We start from the raw sequence: 18,139 nt of genomic DNA on the forward strand, positions 1-18,139 counted from the left end.
AGTTTATTATTAATTAATATGTAGTATATTAGGAAATATAAAACAAGTCATGGTGGTATAGATCTGTAATGCCAGAAAGAAGACAGTAGGAGAGCAAAACCATGAGCTCCAAACCAGCCTAGATCACATAGCAAGACTACAGAAAGGACAGAAAGGAGAGAGAGTTCACAAATGTTACAAAGGATAATACAAGTCCTAACATTTTCTTCCTTAGTTCAGGAACTATTTTTTGCACTCCTGCTCACCATGACTCATCCACTTCAGAGTCTCATGTTCTAAACTAGGTCTGAAGTAGAGTATGCCACAATTTATCCATTCCTGCAATAACCAATAGAAATATAATGCAAGCCATATGTATAACTTCATATATGACAAGGTTTCCTTATATAACCCTGAACAGAAGACCAAAGAGCCTATAGGCTTAGTGTTTGGATGTACAGTGGTCTCAACATAAGCTCAGGAGTGAGCTCTAAGCTGCCTACGTATGAACTACTACTTCCTGAAGTGTCTAAGGAAGAGTGAACGGATTATAAAACACAAAGAGGTAAACAGACAAAATTCTCACTCAAGATGAGCCTGAAAATTAAATTTCTACCAACTAAAAGTCCTACCTACTGAATATTACATTCTAATTACCTAAGAAAAATTAGTTACTTCACAGTCTAAACATTTATATTGAGATCTACACGAGGCCACAGTTCCGTAGCCCTCTACAGCACGGCAGTCCATCTGAAGCAGCTGCACACCCACACGTCTGCACTGAGCTCTGCTTCCAATGCCTCCAACGGTTTCTAGGATTGTGTCTACACGGGTTCATTTCAGGGCCCATAGTATCAAAAATAAGCTCAAAATCTTCTTAATTTTTCCAATGTCCAGAAATTTCTTGTTGTTGACTTTAATGAGCCCCAGAAATTACTTACAGTAACCCCAAACTACACTGAGTACAGTACTTGAGCTCTTCTCTCAAGGAGTTTAGACATGATTAAAACAAGTGACTTCCAACAACTGCCTGGATTCCTTTTTCTCCTTAATGACTCTACTGTGCAGAGAAATCAACAAAGTTATTTTCTTGTGTATTTTATACCACATCACAGAAAAACTGATATTCATGATGCTCCAAAGAAGGTGGTGAATGAAGTGTTAAGTAGGAATGAGAATTAGGCTTCGAGGTTTAATAAGAACAAACCTTCTCAAGCATTATTATGCAAACTGTCTCCAAATCAAGGAGGCTGACAACCATCCACTTTTGGTGTGCTACAGAAGATTTCTCTGTAAGGTTATAAATATCGGGGAGGGCTTTTCCAACCACAGAATTCTAGTGTCAGTTCTTTAGTTCTTGTTTTGTTCTTGTTCTTGGTTCTCCCTCAAATTAGAATATTTTTAACATAATTTTTTGAGAATTTATTATTTGAAAATTTTATTCATACATACAATATATTTTAATCATATCCATCCCTATAACTCTCCCTAACTCCTCCAACTTCCTATGTCTCCTCCCAACTTCACACACACACACACACACACACACACACACACACACACACTCCACTGAGTCCAAATTGTGCTGACCATATTATCCGTGGTTGTGGGGCCCTCTACATGAACCATCTTTAACATCTCAGACTCCTGTGTGATTTCTTTCTTATATCAGGTACTTTAAACAAAGGAGGCTACATAGATGTAAAACGTGTCAAAGTGAGAAGCTTCTTTTCCTTAAGTGGGCAGGAGTGGCTGCATGTCTTTAATCACAGCACCTGGGAGGCAGAAGCAGGCAAATCTTTGTGAATTCAAGGCCAGCCTGTTCTACAAAGTGAGTCCAGGATATAAAAGCATTACTCATTGGCAGAGATGAAGAGATGAAACAGGCAACCACTACCACAGAATGGCTATAGAATTGCTCATTGGTATTGCAAAGAACTGAAAGACTAGCACAAATATTAACTGCATCTAGACATCTCCTTTGAAAGACTCTAATTAAAGGCATTTAATAATCAAAATGGTAACAATAGGGAACATAGTATATATTTAATAACTACTAATACATGAGATTGTTGAGTAATAGAATAAAAAGGGAAACGCAAAGTTAAAATTGCAAAGTATGAACACCAGCATTTCTTGGTACACAGGATCAAGGCTAAGAGATGCTCAGTGAGCAAACCACGTGCCATACAAGCATGAGAACCAGAGTGGACATTCCTAACGCCTGTGGAAATGCCAGGGCAGACGTGGCTGCCTGCCTGTAACCCTAGCACTTGGGAAGGAGACACAAGGGATCCCACAGCAAGCTGGCTAACTAGACTGATCAAATCTGCAAACTCTGGGTTCAAATGAAGGTTTCTGCTTCTGTGGCTAGGCCAGAAAGTGAGTGAAGAAGACAGTCTACATCAACCTCTGTCCTCAATACACACATGCACATATAGCCATATACCCCCCAATACAAAAACAAAATTACAGAATCATAAAATTTAACAGGAGAGTTAGCAAGAGCAAATGACTAATTTAAATCAAACATAACTCAAAACTACCCTGATCAAAGGGTCTGCTCATAGAAGTTCAGATAACTGTTGTACCAGAAGAACAGTGTGAACCACACCAACCAGTGTTTGAGAGAACAAAGTATGGACAGAATGTATAAACAACTGACTAGCAAGATGACATCCGGCATCCAGGAACAATCTTAAAACACACAAACAAAAACCCCTCAACAAAGGCTGGTCATATGGCGCAGCAGTGGAAGGCACTTGCTGGCAAGCCTCGCAACCCGTGCTCAATTCCACATGGGAGAGGAAAACTCATTCCTTAAAGCTGTCTCTGATTTCCAAGCACATGCTTGTAGACAAACAGACACAGACACACACACACAATGTAAAGAAGGAAAGAAAATTACAAACTATGCCCTTGATAAAAACAAATCAGTAATAATATACTCAAAATATTTAACTACGTCTATGCACACAGAAATTGTAATCCTCAAAGACTGTGCTATCTAGCTAGCATATGCTATCCAATATCTATAGGTGAGCACTTGAAGAGTGCTAGAACTAAGAAACTGAAACTTTAGTTTTAATTTATATTTAAATTTAACAACATTCCATTCAAACTGCAAACATGGTTGGAGCAATTTGAGTTTGTGATGTATGATATCCACTGTACATCTTAAAAACTCACAATACAGATTTTTTTTTTTTTTTTTTTTTTTTTTTTGCTTTATGTCTCACGAAGTCCCGGGCTGGGCACAGCTGCCTGCCCCAGGCCACTGAGAACTGCTCTACCCCTGTTCTGGCTGCCAGCCAGATTAAGTATTTTCAATACAATTTAGTATGAAAAACAATGTGGGCTGGAAGTATAAATGCAAAATATACCTCAGACTTTAAAGGTCTTAGTACAAAATGCTAGACTATAAATATCTCGTAAATAAAGCTGTGTCTCTCTGTGTGCATGCGATATGTGTGTTGCTACAGTTAGCACATAGAGTTTTAAGCATGGTAGAGAAAGCACCAGTGAGCTGCAGCCTCAGCCCATCAATGCTTTTACAAGACAGCCATCCTGCAAGAGCTGACCTGAGATGTAAGAGCAGGAGGCTGACCCCGCCCTCACCTGCTGCAGCACTAAGGGGAGTGGACTCTGTACTTCACCTGGGCAGCACAGTAGACCTGGCCCTGGATGTAGGGGCTGCCAGTGAGCTGGCCCTAGAAGTGTGGCCTGGAGAGCTGGTTCTTGTCAGCTGTGCAGTCATCAGAGCAGAAGAGATGGTCCTACCCCTCACCTGCTACAGAACTCTGGAGAATAGGCCCTACACCTTGCCTGGGGAGCACAGTATAGCAGATCCTGGTAATGAGGGCCCAGGGAGCATGGGAGAGCTGGCCCCACAACTCATCTGCTGTGCAACCGGTAGACAAGAGAGAGCTGCCCTCCTCCCTTGCCATCTAGGGCAGGTGGGAAAGCTGCTGGGGGTCATGAGAGTGGAGAACTGGCCCTGTCCCTCACCTGTTGCAACGCACAGGAGAACATACCCTACACCTGGGCAGCAAAGTAGAGTTTGCCCTGGTGGGGGAGGGGAGTACAAGTGAGCCAGCCTTGAGAGCAGGAGAGCAGGAGACCTAGCCTAGCCCCTTGCCTGCCCCAACACTGCCCTGCATCTCTCCTAGACAGCACAGTAGAGCTGGCCCTGGTGGTGTGGGTGCAGCCTAACTGAGAGCTGAAGAGTTAGCGCTGCCCCTTGCTGGCTATGACACTGGATGAGGTAGCTGGGTAGGGAAAGCTTGACCAGGTGGTGTGCATGTGTGACAGGTGGCAGGCTGACCATCTATCTCTGATACCTCTCAGGCCCAGATCCAGGACTTTGAGGTAGTCCACCCCGACATCTACCCCATCGATGAACTGCTGGAGTGCATGAAGTCCAAAACTACAGGATCTCCATGACCCAGTACAGCAGCAGGATAACCGAGAGGAGTCCCAGTCCTCACTACACTATCCAGTACTGAGTGTACCAGAAGCCAGCAGCCTCAAACCACACCAATGACGGACTGCAGTGAACATTGCAAGCAAAGAGGTGTGGACAAAAGGGTGTACTCTAGGACACACTGTGGCACACTACAGCTTCCACAAGACTTTTTTTAGGAGAGGAAGTTGTAAGGATGAGGATGTGGGTAGGATGGAACTGGGAAATGAATGGAATTGGGTGCACATGTGAAATTCACAAAGAACCAATAAAAGTTATTTTTAAAAGTAAAAAAATAAAACATTACTTTAAGCTACTCAGGATCAGTATATTTTATATGCTACAAACTTGTTTGTCTCTTCATAAGGTAAATGCAATGGTAAATGAAGGTCTGTCATTCTGGTTCCAGTACCCTGGACATCTCAATGGTGGGTGCTCAAGTGCCCTGTATGAAATGAAGTGGTATTTGTATACAACACTCTGTGTTTTCTTGAGAGGGGCTGAAGATAGTTAGGGCTCAGCTGTAAAAACCACCAGCTGCTCTCACAGAAGACTGGGTTTTGGTTCCCGGCACCCACATGGCAATTCACTACCAGCTATAACTCTTATCTGACACCCTCTTCTGGGCTCCACAGGTACCAAGCACACATGTGGTGTCCAGACATACATGCAGACAAAACACTTATTACATATAAGAATATTTAAATCATCCTCAAATTAATTATAATATTGTACACAATATAAATACCACAGACAGATACACTGTATCATTTACGAAAATAACAAAAAGTCTGTACATATTCACTATGCATGCACTTTTGCCAAATATTAAGTACATGAGTTTCTTATCTGTGGCTGAACTGTATTCCTCTGAGTTACTGCAGACAGATAACATTTAGCCATTATTCTGCTGTCTAAAGAAGTAATCAAGAAACTGAATAACATTAATGCAAAAACTTTGGCTCTTCCTTTGGCTTGATCCCCGGCTGATGTTAACGCCTTTGGTTTACAAAGGTTTTGATAAGCCTAGTGTGAAGGACATTTCTGTTTAATCTATTTCCTGTCAGGACCACACACAGATCAAGGTGCTTCCCAGCAGGCTGTATTCATAAGGCAGGCCTGGGGAAGCACAAGCACAGGACTGCCTGGGGCAAGAATTACTATCTCAGTACACTCACATCCAGTGAGCTAATCGGGAAGCTCAGTTTAAGGGTCCCAAAGAATACTGCAGGAAATCTGACTCTTATTTTCACCTAGCTCACACTGTAGTCTTACTTATGACTACAATTGTGAAAATACAACCCCTTAACATTTTTAATGGCAATATCCAAAAAAGACCACAAGATGGAGATATTACTCCATTACTTTTAATATTTGTATGTATACATTTTTCATAATTTTTCATAAAGGTTAGTCACTCTAATACATTCTTTTACCTTATAAGGCTTTGCATGTGCTAGGCAAATGCTCTACCACAGAGTGCAGTTAGCTCTATTCTTTTTTTGAGATGAGGTTTCGCTACTCAGCTTAGGATGGCCTTGACCTTGCCATGGAAGCTAGGCTGGTTTTGAACTAGTGATCTTCCTGAGTGCTGCTGGATCACAGATGTGGGCACCATGCCCGCCATGAAAAGGTTATTAACAGGGGCTGAAGACACGGCCTGCTGGTAGACTGCTTGCTCTACATTCAAATCTCTTCATCAAGTGTGACCCCAAATGACTCTTAACTACTGCCACACATCGAAGCAACCTAAAGATGTACTTACAAGGAAGGTAATCTGGAGAGTGTGCTACAGCCTTTGAAGACGATTCAAACCATAACTCTTGGTACTTGTTTTTAAAAATGTCAATACTATTGAAAACTGAAGCTTTTCACAATCATAACCATGTTCAAAATCAACATAAATTAATGTAAAATACATCTAACAGCGAGATACCAAAAGTCACATTAATTCCATAAAACTATTATGAAAATCACAGAATGGTACTCACTTGTACTTCATCAAATATTTACATAAGTATGCTTTACTTAGACCAGGAAGTCTACTTCCTACTGTAAAAATAAAAGACCTACACAAAAATATTGTAAGATACAACTAACTACAAAAAATAAGAATCTTTTTCTTTTAAAAAAATCACAATTTCCAGCTTTAGTGTAAAGAAAAGATTCAGACAAAAATAATAGATAACTAACTACTAGAAAAGTTAGAACTTCTGGCTTTTCTACATTATTATTACCCTTTAAGGCTCATAAATCAACTCATCATCAACTGTAAATGCAAAACACCATTTAAAAGCCAATATGTGGGGCTGAGGATTTAGCTCAGTGGTAGAGCGCTTACCTAGGAAGCGCAAGGCCCTGGGTTCGGTCCCCAGCTCCGAAAAAATGAACCAAAAAAAAAAAAAAAAAAAAAAAGCCAATATGTATGTGTATGTGTATATGTATATAGGGGTGTGTGTGTGTGTGTGTGAGTGAGTGTGTGTGTCTGTGTGTGTGTGTGTATGTCTGTGTAAATATATATAAAGAAATGGTTTTGCTTTGTAGCCCTGGATAGCCCTACTCACTGTGTAGACTAGGCTGGCCTTAAGTTTGAAAGAATTCTCCAACTTCTGCTTCCCACGTGCTAGAATTACCTATATGTGTCACTACACCCCAAACAAATACTAATATTTTATTTATTTGTTTTACACACACACACACACACACACACACACACACAGAGAGAGAGAGAGAGAGAGAGAGAGAGAGAGAGAGAGAGAGAGAGGAAGAGAGAGAGAGTGTTTTTCAAGACAGGATTTCTCTGAGTAGCCCTGGCTGTCCTGTAACTCACTCTATAGACCAGGCTGGCCTCATATTCACAGATCTGCCTGCCTCTGCCTCCCAAGTGCTAGTCTTTTAAATAAATGCATGGTCAATGAAAATAACTGCTGATAAAATTTGCAAGCTCTAAATTTCAAAAAGTGAAAGGTTTCTGGTAATACACAAATGCAATAGACCATGGAATGCCCTCCTGAACATGACTTTTCTCAGTGGTGGAATGAATCAAATTCTAAAAGACTGGCTAACACTTTCTTTCTTAGCTGGCATAGTTTTGAACCTTCGGCCTTCCCCATGGTCCATTAAATGACAATGCTGATGCTCTTCCTTTGGTCTTAATGTTCACAATACACAACAGAGTATGACACCACACGGCTTTTTAAAATTCTTATGCCTTTTATAGTCAGGAGTTGTATATATCCCTGAATTTGTTTTTCTGAAGAAATCATTCCCTTTTAGAATGTCTTGTTACCATTGGCATTCAAATACTCCATGTCCTTTGTTTTATTCTTTTTTTTTTTTTTAATTAACTTGAGTATTTCTTATTTACATTTCGAGTGTTATTCCCTTTCCCGGTTTCCAGGCCAACATCCCCCTAACCCCTCCCCCTTCCCTTCTTTATGGGTGTTCCCCTCCCCATCCTCCCCCCATTGCCGCTCTCCCCCCAACAATCACGTTCACTGGGGGTTCAGTCTTAGCAGGACCCAGGGCTTCCCCTTCCACTGGTGCTCTTACTAGGATATTCATTGCTACCTATGAGGTCAGAGTCCAGGGTCAGTCCATGTATAGTCTTTAGGTAGTGGCTTAGTCCCTGGAAGCTCTGGTTGCTTGGCATTGTTGTTCATATGGGGTCTCGAGCCCCTTCAAGCTTTCCAGTTCTTTCTCTGATTCCTTCAACGGGGGTCCTGTTCTCAGTTCAGTGCTTTGCTGCTGGCATTCACCTCTGTATTTGCTGTATTCTGGCTGTGTCTCTCAGGAGAGATCTACATCCGGCTCCTGTCAGCCTGCACTTCTTTGCTTCATCCATCTTGTTTAATTGGGTGGCTGTATATGTATGGGCCACATGTGGGGCAGGCTCTGAAGGTGTTCCTTCAGTCTCTGTTTTAATCTTTGCCTCTCTATTCCCTGCCAAGGGTATTCTTGTTCCCCTTTTAAGAAGGAGTGAAGCATTCGCATTTTGATCATCCGTCTTGAGTTTCCTGTGTTCTATGCATCTAGGGTAATTCAAGCATTTGGGCTAATAGCCACTTATCAATGAGTGCATACCATGTGTGTTTTTCTGTGATTGGGTTACCTCACTCAGGGTGATATTTTCCATTTCCAACCATTTGCCTATGAAAAGACACATGCTCCACTATGTTCATAGCAGCCTTATTTATAATAGCCAGAAGCTGGAAAGAACCCAGATGCCCTTCAACAGAGGAATGGATACAGAAAATGTGGTACATCTACACAATGGAATATTACTCAGCTATCAAAAACAACGACTTTATGAAATTCGTAGGCAAATGGATGGAACTGTTTTATTCTTAATCTTAGACTCAGCTTAGTGTTGACTCAATTCTATTAGCTGACCGCACACAGCTTAACAGCTGCTGCCTTATTAGCAACAAAACAGACATGCATTTACTAATGGAGCATACTGTTCTACGCACATTTTCTAAGCAAAGGTGCAGAGTGTGGCTTGCCTTGCTTTTGTAATATGCCTGATTACATATAAGATTCCAGCTACTAGGTGGTAGTAAACAGGAATACTTATTGAAAAAGTAAATGGCCCCAACTTTACTTAATTTAGTATTCAATAAGATAAAGAATAAAATATAACTTCTAGATTAAATTTGAAATTTAAGTCTTAATAGTCAACTTCCCATTTCCATCAATAAGTGTAATACCATAAAAATCCAACTATTCAGTACTTAAGATATTATGTTATTCGAAACACAGTGAAATATTTTACATTCATTTATATAGGACCCATATTTCACAATTAGACGCTTTATGACAGTAAAGACTGCTTTCTGCAAATACATATGATTATAGCTTTATTTATTTTATTATTTTTATGTATGTGAGCACACTGTTGTTCTCTTCAGACACACCAGAAGAGGGCATCAGATCCCATTACAGATGGTTGTGAGCCACCATATGGTTGCTGGGGATCAAACACAGGACCTCTGGAAGAGCAGTCAGTGCTCTTAACCACTAAGCCATCTCTCCAGCCCAATTATAGCTTTATTGTAACAGCATTCAAGGTCCTACTTCTCACAATTAGAAGTCTTTCTTTATTCTAACTCCATTCCTCTACCTAGTCACACTATAAAAAAATAGAACAGTTTTAATTATAGGCAAATTTGCTGGCATATTACTATCCAAATATACCCAATAAGCCTGTCTCAGGAAAACATTTATAAGATGTTATAGTAACAGTTTACACAATGATTCACTCACTGATAGAAAACCTAAAAAATCTGGGAGCCACTTAATATTGATAACAGGCATCTTATAAAAGCACTTGTTACTTTTAACTGCCACAAATACTCTCCCCTCACTGACCATCAAACCAAATATCTACTCTTACTTCCATCCTATAATTTATTCACTCTGAACCTCAGAAAAGTGGGATTTTGAAATCTACCACATTAATCATTGGATAAGGTATTAAGCTATTCAGTAAGATGTTAAAATAGACCTCTACGAGTAACTGTACATATAGAAGCTAATATTACTTTCCCAACTCAATGTAATAAGATATCTGAGTGCTTTACTGATTAGCACTGAAAAAGATCCAGAACACCAGAAAAGACAGCTAAAAGGTTTCTGTACTACCAACTCCAGGTTACATGTGAGAAAATTTCTGCAACAGACTTGCCTTTCCCTACAAATTGTGCTTAGGCAATCCTCACTAAACTACACTAAGCCTTTTGTACATAAAGTAAACAAATCCTAATAATCAAAACTGATTCAAAGCTGTATATAATTAGATAAGCGTTTGTCCACCTCTAAGTCCACACATGATATGACAACATAAGAGATAGGACTGAAGGATAATCTGCCATTCTAGAACCTGCATTACTCTCTCCCTCCAAATGGAGAAATAACTTCAGATTCCTAATAAAAAGGAAGAGGCTAAGTACACAACAAATTTACAAGGGAATACATGCTTAAAGATCGAACCACACAGCCTGGGCCCATGGGGGCTCACAGAGACTAAACCACCAACCAAAGAACATGCATGGGATGGACCTAACCCCCTGCACATATGTAGCAGATGTGCAGCTTGGTCTTCAGGTGGGTCCCCTACCCATTGGAGCGGGGGCTGTCTCTGACTTTGTGCCCACCTTGGGATCCTTTTCCCACAGCTGGGCTGCCTTGCCCGGCCTCAGTGTGAGAGTATGTGCTTAGTCTACTTAGACTTGATGTGCCTGGGCCGGTTGGTACCCACAGAAGGGCTTCCCTTTCTCTGAAGAGAAGGGAAGGGGAGAATGGGGGAAAGGGTGAGAGGATGGGAATGGGAGGATAGGAGAGAGGGGTTGTGATCAGGATGTAAAGTGGATAAATAAATTAAGTAATTAATCAAAGGAGATTAAATTACATACAAGCATCACAAGCACAATGACTTCACAACACAAATAATTAGATATAACTGAGAACAGAAGTGCAGATTCACCAGTCCACTATAAAAGACATCTTCATTTTTTAAGTGTTAGGGCTTAAGAAGGCCAGTTAATGGCTCTTCTTTCAAGGACACAGCTAGGCACAGAGAGAATATGTAACAGCTATTGGAGAATATCCAGATTTTAAAAAAAAATTAAGTATTTATTCTTGGCTACAATACTCTACAAAGTATTGTATAAAAGAAATTATGGTCTCACAAGATAAATACAAAAACAAAAAATAAAATAAAACGGAGAAAAGCTAGAATTGCCACTGATTCCATAATAATAAAAGGAGTCCAAGGAACTGTGAGATGACATACAAATATTACATAGGGTCTAGAACTTAAGTAAGATCTCAAACAGCTGTCTTGCACCCTACATGGTATATCATTCATCGTTCTGCCCACTCTCCTCTGAAAAGATGCAGTATCCACATCAGAATGCCCTGTGAACAATTAATTAAAAAGCATCTAAAAGCAGACTTTATGCTGATATGCGTTCCAGAGTCGGCCTCTTCCAGACTTCTGAAGTCGCTTCCTAAATTTCAACTTGAAATATGCACAGGGACCTTTGCTCTACTGGGGCCTTAAAAAAGACATATAGATGTGACCTATTTTTAAATAAAAACTATCAAGAAAGTACTTGTTTGGGGAATTGCAATTTAGTTTTTGTTCTAACACATGGCTTCATCAATGCTATTCCATTCAGTATAGACTGAGGTGTCTGACAGGTGTCCATAAAATTCACCTGTTCTTATAGTTCTGGTTGTGAGCCTAGCCCTTAACAGCTGAGCCATCTCTAGAGCTCAAAACTCACCTGTTCTAAAGAACAAAGTAACTTTTAAAATTACCCAAAATCTAAAAGTGACATTTTTGCAAGCACGCAGCTTAGGGAAATACAAGAAGCCAAAAAAGAAAGGTGCAACCAGAATCATCTAGTTTCCATCATCCATTCTTCCTCATCTCCTCTCCTGAACCCACTGATGAAGTCCAGCCAACGCTCAGAACCTTCTTATTTGACTCCTCATCTGATTCCGCTGATTACGTCTTCCTCTCGGAGATATTTCACTACTTGACTTGAAAAACATGCCATTTCTTGGTTTGTCTCTTCCTGTCTCTCTCACTGGTTCTTCTTCTCCCTGGTCACCATCTCTCCGGCTTAGTTCCCAGACCTCTTCCCTTGTCTTTTAGATTTATTCTTTTGGGTAAACTCATCCAGTTATTGGTCTCTCGTTACCTTCTAAGTACCAAGAACTAGTTTATCACCTAGTCCACTTTTTTGTCTGAACTCCAGACCTGAATATCCAGATAGCTACACACCAGCCCCCACTGTGCTTAACAAAAATGGCAAACTTGGCGTGACCAAACTCTTGATTGTCCCTCAACCAGAGTCCCTGTCCAGGCTTCCAAACTCAGTGAGTTCAACTGCCTCCTTAGTCTTTAGAATTGTCTTCAATGTCTCTTCTGTTAGAGTCCACATTTAAGTCACTTGTTCTGTTTGCTTTCCTATTGCTATGATAAACTTAGGGAGGGAAGAGTTTATTTTACCTTACAGTTTACATTCCACCATGAAGCGAACTTAAGGCAGAACTGAAGCACAGAGGAGGAACAACGCTAACTGGCTTTCTTCCCATGGCTCACTCAGCCTGCTTTCTTACACAACGAAGGATCCTTATACATGCCCAGGAATGGCGCTGAGCCCTCTCAGATCAACCATTTATGAAGAAAATGCCCCAAAGACTTTCATACAGACCATACTGATGGAGGCAATTTCTCAAACTTAAGGGAAAAAAAAAAAAACCAACCAACCATCACACCATCTGAGTAAAATTGTCAATTTTATGATCAAACTAAATCCAGAATCTGATACCAGCATCACATCTACCACCCAGGCCTATGCTACATTCTACACTACCATTATTTCTCTAAGTAACTAATGCCTTATAAACTATCCTTAGCACAAAGACATGACCGTTTTGAAATTTACTTCAAATCTGGTCAACTCTCACTCCCCAACTAAATTATGAGTAAAAATCACTGTCCTTAAAATGGCCTACAAGCCTCTCTATGATCTGTCCTTACCACTAGGACTTGGATCCTATCCCCCATTATTCTCCAGCACTCAGCCCTGGCCATACTGGCTGCTATTCCCTCAAATTCTCAACACACTCCTGTATCCAGACCTTTGCACTCACTCTGTTCCCTGAATGCTTGTCCCCCAGGCTGAATGCTCCTCTGTCACTCTGTAATCTGAATGTTTGAGTCCTTCTAAAATGAGACTGTTCAAGTCCATTCCCCAAAGGGATAAGGACCAAGAGATAGTACATCTGAGAATTGATGGGTTAAAAGGGTGGAATCCTTATGAATAGAATCAATGCCTTATAACTTCTCATTTCCTTCAGAAGCCTCTGCTCATCTGCTAATTATCTTCACTATCGTGTTCCCATCCCAACTAAACTATTAAGCTAAACGAGGCTAAAGATTTTATGTTTAGGACCCAGTGAATACCAAGTAAGTCTTCCCTGAGTACCAACACTGGACAGTTTTGCTACTTTGTCTGTCCCAACATCTGCTAGTCAACAGGAGCTTGACAAGCAAGCCGTAGTTTGGCTCTAGCTTGAATATTACACATTAAATTTTAAACAGGTTGAGTTTATCTCTACCACATATCTGGTCTCTTGAAAGTCTTCCAAGAAAGCTAAGATTCAAAGTAAAGAATGTTCCAATCTATTTTTCTGTGTCAATAGAATTAAGCTCCTTCTGGCTTTCTTTTCAATTTCAACACAGCTAAACACAGAAATACAGACTAAAATAATTTTCTGGACTCTTTTCAGATTTTACCAACTTGACCAAATCTTCTCAATTATCTATTTGTATTCCCCCATCTTTCCTTACAAAGTTAAGGTCTCTAGTTGTTCACACTAATTCACTACAAACTAAGTAGTATGAAATTACAAACTATGATAGTGCACAGATGAGGCCAGATAACCAGTCTTTTTAACTTATGTTCTACAAATGTATGGGTTTGTATATTTAAATACAGTACCCTCAGAGGCCATACCAGGTGTCAGAGCCCCTAAAACTGGAAATTATAGGCAGTTGTGAGCTAAAAACACAGGTGCTAGGAAACGCAATCCATCCCTGAGCAAGAACACCAAGTTCTCTTAACTACTGAGCACACCTCACCCAGAGATAATATGAATTTGAAACCACCACTGCCAAACCTCTATATTCTCTTAAAAAGCTTAATTCCTACAAACAATTCAAAAGCATCAACAAGATTTGTTTTGACAGGTTACTGTTCTACTCTGCTGTCATAAACACTGTGATAAAACACTGACAAGATAAACTTGTCAAGAGAGGGGTTCTTGACTTACATTTCCAAGTCACAGTCCATCTGTGAGGGAAACCAAGGCAGGAGCTGAAGCAGAAACCATGCAGACAGGCTACTTGCTGTCTTGCTCCCCACGGCTTGCTCGTCTTGCTTTTACTATAACTCAGGGTCGTCTAACAAGTGGTGGTACCACTCCCACAGCAGTCACATCAAGGCAATGCTCCCACAGACCTGCCTGCAGACCAATATGGTTTGGGCGAGTTCTCAATTGAAATCCCCTCTGCACAGATGACTTGTGTCCCCTCTAGCTTGTGTCAAGGCGACAAGACACTAGCCCCAACAGTTATACACAAACCTAACACAGGTAGCTACAGAATTTAATCAGTCTTAAGGAATACTAAACAACTATTTAGTTGAGCTAGCAAGATGGCTCAGCAGTTAAAGGCACCTACTCAGTTTAAACCCTGGGAAAGAAAACACCAACTTCCAAGAGCTGTACTCTGACCTCCATGTTTGTCATGGTAAGTATAATAACTACGGAAACAAATAAACAAAAAATAAATGCAATAAAGAACATTCCTGGGGGTTCAGTGGTTAAGAGCACTGGTTGTTCTTTCAAAGGCCCAGATTTGATTCTCAACAGCCACAAGGCAGCTCACAACTGTTTGTAATTCCAGTCCCAGGGGAGCAGATAGCTGTCCTATTCTGGCTTCTGTGGGCGCCAGGCACAAGGTGGTAAACACACAGACATGCAGGTCAAATATTACAAACAAAACAATAACAACAACAAAACCTAGAGAAGCACTGTGGTGTGGTACTAAGAAAACACATGTAAACGCACTGACAGAGGTAGATAAACACACACTAACATGGAAGGGATTCTACCAGGGATATTGGCACATGTCGCCAATTCCAGTACTCCTTGAGGTAGGTGGATGGATAGCTATGAGTTTGAGGCTAGCCTGGTCAACCTAGTAAGTTCCAGGCCAGTCAGTGCAGCACAGTGAGAAACCTTGGGTGTGGAGAGAGGAGGTAATTAACTTAAATAAAATAAAAAACAAACAAATAAATGAAAAATATTTAAAGGAATTATTTTCTGTTCTACCTAATCTAGATTTTTTTTTTTGAGTTAAAAAGTGAAATGAACCTTCTGACCATGTGTAGTGGGAAAAGCCTATAATCTCAACATCCAGGAGGAGCCTGAGGCTGGAGAATAACAGTTTAGAGGATAGGCTAAGCTACATGAAGACCCTATCTCAAAAGCCTAAGCCTAAATAAAGTCTTCAAACTTACATTCTCACTAACTATTGTTACATACACTGCATTATCATTTACTTTGGAAATGAGGCATATTTTTTCCTCTATGAGCAGGAAGTAGCACAAGGTAACACCTTACAATGACCACAAAACCACTGTACATAATATTTTTAACTCTTAAAAAATGAGAACTGTTAAGTTCAGTACCGTGGCAATTTTATACTCAATAATTTTATATGCAATCATGGAATTAAAATGCAATGAATGAAAATTAAGCTTCTGTTTAATAGTCCAATTAATTTTCTTTGAAAGTTTCCTATTTCATAACGTACAGGAAGAGGTACATTTCTTAGCTAGTTCTGTTAAATGTGTCTTTTGTTGCTGTTGTTGTTGTTGTTGTTGCTGTTGTTGTTTTAGCTCCACAACTCATATCTTGTGTGAAGGACTCAATCAGAGCTTGGGAAATTCTTTCATTTTATGATCATGAAGTTAGTGACATGTCTTCATTTTTCTGTTCATTGTTTGAGGTAGAGCCTGAACAAATCCCCTCACTCACTTTCAAGTAGAAATAAAAGAGAACAATAGATTTTACAAGTTAAAGATGCAAGTTACATCCAGAACAGAAATGAATGGAGAGGAAAGGACATATACACAATACTATACCGGGCTCCTCTTCCAACAGCACCCCAAACACCTCAAACCCTGAAAGCTTCACAGCTTCTATGAGTCCTAAGACCAAACCGGAGGAGGTTTCAAATTCTTCCAGACCTCTAACTGCAACACCAACACTAACAGCTGGCTATAACGATTACAAAATACAGTGCAAGAAAACTGCTAACAGACGCTGGGCAAAATGTATTTCTGTCTTCCCAGGAAGGACGAGGGAGGAGGCAGATGAAGTAAAAATATGTTTAAGTGGGAAGATGACAATTTGGGGTGATACATGGTTACTGTGTCACACTTAAGACTGGGTAAGTATTAAAAAAAAAAAAACGGTCTGCCTACACCTCTCTTCCTTCTTCCTTCAGCACAGCTTCAGAGGTGGGGGAAGGATGGTCTCCAGAAAGCCAAAGAAAAGGTATCAGCACTCCCAAGCTAGTTGCACGGTCCAGCCTAACACTTAGATCAGAACTTCTGAAGTTGGACCGACAGTGGACTGGGAAGAGATGGCGGTCAAGACGACTCAGCTGAGTGAGGAGGTCCCCCTCTACCCCTCCGCCGCGGCCGGCGCGCTTACCTGCTGCACCCCGAGGAACTCATAGAAGTTCAACTGCACCTCCTCCACCAAGTCGAACAACTCCAGGTCTCCGCTCTCCCAGGCGCGCACCGGCCGCACGGCCACCAGCAGAAACAGAAGCAGCGGCCACAGCGGCCGCATCGAGGACGACACCAGCCCAGGACGCCGGGGAAGTCGCGCGGGTCCGAAGCCGGGAACCCACATATTGCTGGACTCCGAGAGAGCGGTCCGCAGCCACGCCATGCGCCGGCCGAGAGAGGGGACGTGGCGGGTGGCGCGGGCAGTGGGGACGGCGCCTGTCAGTCAGGAGCGCGGGCAGCCGCCCGGAAGCGGCCAGCCAGGCTGCCGGCTCCACGGAAGCACCAATAGACGCGGAGAAGGGGGCCGGGGAGCGGAGACCAGTCGCAGCCCGCTCTCCCTCTCCGGACCCTCGCCCCGGCCTAAGAACAGCTGGAGAGCCAGCGCCGGGAGCCAGGCTGCCTTGTGGGAGAGGCTTCCCCAGGCCTCAGCCTATCCCAGGCCTCGCTTCCGGTGACATCACGTCTCCTAGCAACTGCGGGGCGGGGCCGAGGCCGGAAGTAGGAACGCCAAGCACTCTGGATTCCGGCCTGGGAGAACAGCCTTTCCACGCTGGCTGAGGGAGGTTGACAATCTCAGACCTCCAGGGCCCAGAATGCCTCCTACCTGTAGGTTTTCTTCCCTATGCCTTCTATCTTGTTTTCCTATGTATTGATATTAAAAGCATATTTCAGGGTGGATGTATTTTATTGATTAAGGCTTCTGTTCCTGTGCATGTTTTTTTCTTTTTCTTTTTTTTCGGAGCTGGGGACCGAACCCAAGGCCTTGCGTTTGCTAGGCAAGCGCCCTACCACTGAGCTAAATCCCCAACTCCCCTGTGCATGTTTTTATTTAATCAGTAAAGATAGGATAAATTGAATTAATACCTAAAAGGCACAGATACACTCCAGTGTGGTTTGGGGGGGAGCGGGCACAAAAGGGAATTTAACCAAGAAAAAAAAATTATACTTCTAAATATGAATTAAGATTTGCGGGTAATAATCCGTGCAAATAAGCAGCCTGTAATTTCCAGGAATTCTGAAGCCCTCTTCTGGCTTCTGCAGGATCCTACACACACATGATACACATAAATCAAGCAAGCAAATACGCATACATATAAATAAATTTTAAAATATTCTTTTAAATCTGAAGTTTATTTCCTTAAAGTAAAACTAATTTTGGGCCTAGTGTTAACTCCTCGATGAAGACCACTTCTTGCTCTTGCAGAGGACCTGAGCTTTGTTCCCAGTACCCACATTGAGGTGGTTCACAGCCGCCTGTAATTTAGCTCCAGGTGATCCAACACCCTCTTCTAGCTTCCACAGGCACCTGTGCATGTGT

The 18,139-nt window shown here is 41.5% G+C and overlaps 1 protein-coding gene and 1 long non-coding RNA gene across 3 annotated transcripts in view; both read right to left on the bottom strand.

Moving 5' to 3' along the window:
* Window positions 1-16,735, bottom strand: part of LOC134482756 (uncharacterized) — a 36,729-nt gene extending 19,994 nt beyond the window's left edge. Inside the window, exon 1 of the long non-coding RNA XR_010059278.1 lies at window positions 3,624-16,735. This is a non-coding gene — a long non-coding RNA (uncharacterized LOC134482756). The remainder of the gene's footprint in view (window positions 1-3,623) is intronic.
* The window catches only part of Dnajc1 (DnaJ heat shock protein family (Hsp40) member C1), a 157,304-nt gene extending 139,549 nt beyond the window's left edge, over window positions 1-17,755 (bottom strand). Inside the window, exon 1 of one of the 2 annotated variants that reach the window (NM_001400837.1) lies at window positions 16,742-17,233. In NM_001400837.1, the coding sequence (NP_001387766.1) occupies window positions 16,742-16,984 (243 nt within the window). In that variant the 5' untranslated portion in view covers window positions 16,985-17,233. Of the gene's footprint in view, window positions 1-16,741 lie in introns of both variants that reach the window. The other variant, XM_039096459.2, reaches the window with a different exon arrangement.
* Window positions 17,756-18,139: the final 384 nt, after the last annotated feature.

This window comes from Rattus norvegicus, chromosome 17 (genome assembly GCF_036323735.1).
Source record: "Rattus norvegicus strain BN/NHsdMcwi chromosome 17, GRCr8, whole genome shotgun sequence".
NCBI lineage: Eukaryota > Metazoa > Chordata > Mammalia > Rodentia > Muridae > Rattus > Rattus norvegicus.